The sequence below is a fragment of the Salvelinus namaycush genome, unplaced genomic scaffold (assembly GCF_016432855.1).
Source record: "Salvelinus namaycush isolate Seneca unplaced genomic scaffold, SaNama_1.0 Scaffold166, whole genome shotgun sequence".
NCBI classification, from domain to species: domain Eukaryota; kingdom Metazoa; phylum Chordata; class Actinopteri; order Salmoniformes; family Salmonidae; genus Salvelinus; species Salvelinus namaycush.
Genome location: NW_024058408.1, coordinates 79,290 through 84,975, shown reverse-complemented (window position 1 = coordinate 84,975; position 5,686 = coordinate 79,290). Strand labels below are relative to the sequence as shown.

The 5,686-nt window shown below is 47.0% G+C and overlaps 1 protein-coding gene across 1 annotated transcript; it reads left to right on the top strand.

Annotated features, from left to right (window-relative positions):
* The first annotated feature begins 1,919 nt into the window (after positions 1 to 1,919).
* On the top strand, positions 1,920 to 2,966 carry LOC120037262 (uromodulin-like). The gene is made up of 3 exons (XM_038983434.1): positions 1,920 to 2,044; positions 2,402 to 2,607; positions 2,811 to 2,966. The coding sequence occupies exons 1-3, from the start codon at positions 1,972 to 1,974 to the stop codon at positions 2,964 to 2,966; spliced, it is 435 nt and encodes a 144-aa protein (XP_038839362.1). The 5' UTR covers positions 1,920 to 1,971.
* The last annotated feature ends 2,720 nt before the right edge of the window (positions 2,967 to 5,686 follow it).

Below are 5,686 nucleotides of genomic sequence, written 5' to 3'. Positions count from 1 at the left end.
GACAACTGGGGTTTGTGATATAGGGCCAATATACAGGGCTAAGGGCTGTGTCCAGCTCCACGATGCATCGTGCCTAAGAACTGCCCTTAGCCGTGGTATATTGGCCACATACCACACCCCTTCATGCCTTATTGCTTAAACAACCCACCACACAATTGACTTCTGTATTTTCTCTGCTCTTTAGTCTCAGAACCTTAAAATGGAGGCATCAAAACCATACAGGTGTATCATGATAACTCAACCTAGAAATGGAGGCATCAAAACAATACAGGTGTATCATGATAACTCAACCTAGAAATGGAGGCATCAAAACAATACAGGTGTATCATGATAACTCAACCTAGAAATGGAAGCATCAAAACCATACAGGTGTATCATGATAACTCAACCTAGAAATGGAAGCATCAAAACCATACAGGTGTATCATGATAACTCAACCTAGAAATGGAAGCATCAAAACCATACAGGTGTATCATGATAACTCAACCTAAAAAGACAAAGAACCCATATATTCCCAAATTCCCACAGGTACGATTGTCACCAGCTGCGAGGCGTGTCACGAACAAGCCGTCTGCCGCACCTCGCCCATGGCAGGTGACATCACATGCACCTGTAAGAAGAGCTTCTCCGGAGACGGCCTCATCTGTTTACCTGGCCACACCGCCGCCGACCACCACCACGCCCCTCGCCGTGTCCGCCGCTCCTATCCCACCTCCAACACCAACCTCGCCCATGTCCGGTTCAGCTGCGGCTTCAACGAGTGCGCCGACGGGGAGGACTGCATCACGGTCGACGGCATCCAGCAGTGCGCCAACCCTTGCAAGATCTACACGGTCCTGAACGACGCCTGGCGTTCCACCAACAACGTCGTGGGCAACAAGCACTGCGACCGCAACGTCCACTGGGACGGCTATTACCGCATGTACATCGGCAACCAGAGCGTGTCCATGCCGGACAAGTGCGTGGATTCGTTCAAGTGCGGCACCCAGGCTCCCTTGTGGCTGGCGTTTCCTCCCCCCCAGCAGGTGGATGAAATTGTCCAGAGTGCAGTCTGCGCCAGCTTCAATGAGGACTGCTGCTGGGTGCAGTCTCAGCCCATCCACGTCAAGGCATGCCCTGGGAACTACTTTGTGTACAAGTTCGTCATGCCTCCCGGGTGCTACTTCGCCTATTGTGCATGTAAGGTTTCACCCCCTGCTTTGCCAAGTTCTGAGTGGGACTTGCTGTTGTTGTTCTGCCTTTTGAATTGAAGTTATTGTATTTACTTCTTTAACTGTTTACTGCTTAGTCATTCACCAGCTGGTTATATACACCATGATGTTCTTCTTATGGCCCTAGATATCAACAGTACTCCGCATATTCATTCATTCATTCATATAGGTGTATTGTATGATTCTGGTAATACCAGCATACTAGTTCTTTCAAAACATGAGCGATGAATGTTCCCTCGTAACTGTGTCTGCTGTTTAACTCCTTGTTCCAGATGTGACAGCTCCCACCACAACACCACAACCAGTCACAACAACAACCACAACAACAACCACCACAACAACAACAACCACAACAACAAAAGCACCTGTAGAGGTCACCACGACAACAAAAGCACCTGTAAAGATCCCGACGACAACACAAACACCTGTAAAGGTCACCAAGACAACAAATGCACCTGTAAAAGACACCCCAACAACACAAATACCTGTTACGATACCCACGACAACACAAACACCTGATAAGATCACCACAACACCGCAAACACCTGTTAAGATTACCACGATAATGCAGACACCGGTTAAGGTCACCACGACAACACAAACACCTATTAAGATCACTACGACAACACAAACATCCGTAAATATCACCACTACGACAAAATCACCAGTAGATGTTGTCACCTCGACAAGAACACCAGTAGACAACAATCGCACCACAACAACAACACAGTCACAGGTTGCCACGACTACGCCAAAAGCAATGTGTGGTACCTGCAGAGCGGGGGAGACCTGCGTGAGCAATGATGGGGTCACTTGGCGGTGTGAGAGGCCAGGTGAGTTCTCAGAAAACACCTGCTTGAGGACCTATGTACACTCTTAGAAAAAAGGTGCTATCTAGAACCTAAAAGGGTTCTTCGGCTGCCCCCATAGGAGAACCCTTTGAAGAACCCTTTTTTGGTTCCAGGTAGAACCCTAATGGGTTCCAAGTTGAACCCCTTCCCTAGAGGGTTCGACCTGGAACCAAAAGGGGTTCTCCTATGGAAAGAGCCGAAGAACTATTTTGAAATCATTTTCTCTAAGAGTGTATATGAGAATTTGTAATTCCTTCTTTTCATTTTGTGTTCTTGAATAACTTCTTTCATGTTGTCTTTCTTTTCTCATCCCTCTCTCGCTCTCTTTCTCTCTTACAGATCAGCCTGTTTTGCTGCACCCAGCGGTAGTGTGTGGGCGGAGCCTGGTACAGGTGGGTCTCAACAGGACTAACCTGGAGGCCGCTGGTCTGGATGCCACCACCGCTAACCTGGCCGACCCCCGGTGTAACGCTCACGAAGAGCGTGGCGGCATGGTATGGTACCAGGTGGAGCGCACGGAGGGCACCTGCGGAAACACTTTGGAGGTGAGAACAGACCCCGACCCGTTCACCCCGTTCCTCACCGAAACCTTCAACAGAGAACACTTCCTGTGAGACATGTTGCCGTCAACAGAAAATGATGAACAGATTAACTGAAATGCAATAGTCCAAGAATTGTATTATTCTGAGGACTGGGGAGAGGTCCTCTCCTGGCTTCTAATCTTCTTCCCTTTTCCCCCTTTCACCAGACAAACGGAACTGACGCCATCTTTTCCAACAGCTTATTCATCTACCACATTCACAACGTGTCCTTCAGCCGACCCGTGAGCGTGCCCTTCTCCTGTGCCTACCCTCTGGAATCAGAGACCAGCCTGGATGTGGCCATCAAACCCTACCTGTCGTAAGTGGAGACGTTACAGTAAACAATGTCAAACATGGACAATGTAACACAACAGGGGCGCAACTTTTACACATTGGAATGTGGTACAATACGAGGCGACGGTATACTTTAGGACCATGCGGACGCCTCCGAGTGGTTGGGTAGGCTGTTTATCCGATTGGATTTAAAAACAATAATAATTATGTCCCCCCCACTTCTAAAACCAAAGTTACGCCCCTGTAACACAATGTAACATAATGTAACACAATGTAACACAATGCAGGCGAACACATGTCGGACTGTCAGTATCCTGTTAATGTATAGACAGTTTATACTCCAAACCTGTGGTTCTTGATGATCCTTTAGATAACCAGATAACAGTTTTGCATCTCCTCTGTCCACTCATCACAGTACTGGTTGTTCTGGTTGTTCTGGTTGTTCTGGTTGTACTGGTTGTTCTGGTTGTTCTGGTTGTTCTGGTTGTACTGGTTGTTCTGGTTGTTCTGGTTGTTCTGGTTGTACTGGTTGTTCTGGTTGTTCTGGTTGTTCTGGTTGTACTGGTTGTTCTGGTTGTTCTGGTTGTTCTGGTTGTTCTGGTTGTACTGGTTGTTCTGGTTGTACTGGTTGTTCCGGTTGTACCGGTTGTACCGGTTGTACCGGTTGTTCTGGTTGTTCTGGTTGTTCTGGTTGTTCTGGTTGTACTGGTTGTTCTGGTTGTTCTGGTTGTTCTGGTTGTACTGGTTGTTCTGGTTGCACTGGTTGTACTGGTTGTTCTGGTTGTTCTGGTTGTACTGGTTGTTCTGGTTGTTCTGGTTGTTCTGGTTGTACTGGTTGTTCTGGTTGTACTGGTTGTTCTGGTTGTTCTGGTTGTACTGGTTGTTCTGGTTGTTCTGGTTGTACTGGTTGTTCTGGTTGTTCCACCAAAATACTCAGCTGGCTGTGTAATATTGTTAAAACTATAATAATAATAATAATAATAATAATAATAACAAAAATAATAATAATAATCATCATTTCTTATCTTGCCTATCTAAAGTGACTTTGGGTGTCTTGAAGAGTGCTTCAAAAAGAATGTGTATTTATTATTATAATTATTATAAATAATGATAATAACAATTCATTTCATTTAGCCTGTAAAGTGCCTTTCTCGCAACCAAGGCACTTTGTTTGTCCATCTCTGACTACATCTCTTATTAACTGATGGGTTCTGACTCCTAAACTTGAAAAATGGAGCACCATAGTCTGGTTTTTACACCAGAAGTTAATGGGTATCTGAAGGAGGAATGTATATGATGGAGGCAATTAAGGTTGCAGTCACTGATAAGGGTGGAGAGATGTGGGTTAGTGAGGAATGGGGTTGAGGTCACATTAAGGGAGAAGGAACAGTTTATTGCCCGCATCACTTAACTTCCTGGCTAGCAATAAACATGTCATGTTTAGAGGGAAGGAGGATGCTCCACCCACATTGGGGTCTATATTTACTATCACTGGTGGAAACATGTCTTATGCTGCTGTAAGACCCAGTGAATAAACTTGGTTTGAGCTTTACTAAGCGTCCGTGAGTTTTGTACTCTGTTTATTTGTAATCTAACAAAACCAAATCTCCTATTTTCCCATTTGACAGGCTGAAGGATGTCCAAGTCGGTAAGGGCTCCAAAGTGGGCTCCAACATGACTCTGTACCACAGCCACAACTTCACAAAGGCTTACCCAGCGGGCCGAGTCACCTTGCCGGTGGGTTCCGTGCTGCACGTGGGTGTGTCCGTAGAGGAGTCCGAGACGGAGCGTTTCGTGGTCGTTCTGGAGGACTGCTATGCCACGCAATCCCCCGACCCTAAAGACATCATGCGATACTACATCATTCAGAACAAGTATGTGTGTCTTGGTTTATACTCAAGGAACACATGGAGGTTTTCCCAGACACAGATTATGTCTGGTCCTGGACTAACAACCTTTACATGGAGCTTCTCCATTGAGATGCTTTTTACTCCAGGACCAGGCTTAATCTGTGTCTGAGAAACCGAACCCTAATTTTTGCGTATTTTTTGTTGCGTTATCTAACCTAAACCCTGACCCTCCCTGTTTCTTAGATGTCCGACTGAATTCCGTCAGGTGAGGGTGGAGGAGAGCGGCTCGTCTCTCAGGGCTCGCTTCTCTGCTCTGCTGTTCCTGTACCAGGGGGACTACCGGGATGTCTTCCTACACTGCAGATTCAGCCTTTGTGACCAGAGGAGCTCCTCCTGCACTCCAGTGAGTCCTGCATCTTTCCCGCTGACTCAACTGCTCAGTCTATGGTCTCTCTCTGGTCTCACTCAGTCTATGGTCTCTCTCTGGTCTCACTCAGTCTATGGTCTCTCTCTGGTCTCACTCAGTCTGTGGTCTCTCTCTGGTCTCACTCAGTCTGTGGTCTCTCTCTGGTCTCACTCAGTCTGTGGTCTCTCTCTGGTCTCACTCAGTCTATGGTCTCTCTCTGGTCTCACTCAGTCTGTGGTCTCTCTCTCTGGTCTCACTCAGTATGTGGTCTCTCTCTGGTCTCACTCAGTTTGTTGTCTCGCTCTGGTCTCACTCAGTCTGTGGTCTCTCTCTGGTGTCACTCAGTCTGTGGTCTCTCTCTGGTCTCTCTCAGTCTGTGGACTCTCTCTGGTCTCACTCAGTTTGTGGTCTCTCTCTGGTCTCACTCAGTTTGTTGTCTCGCTCTGGTCTCACTCAGTCTGTGGTCTCTCTCTGGTGTCACTCAGTCTGTGGT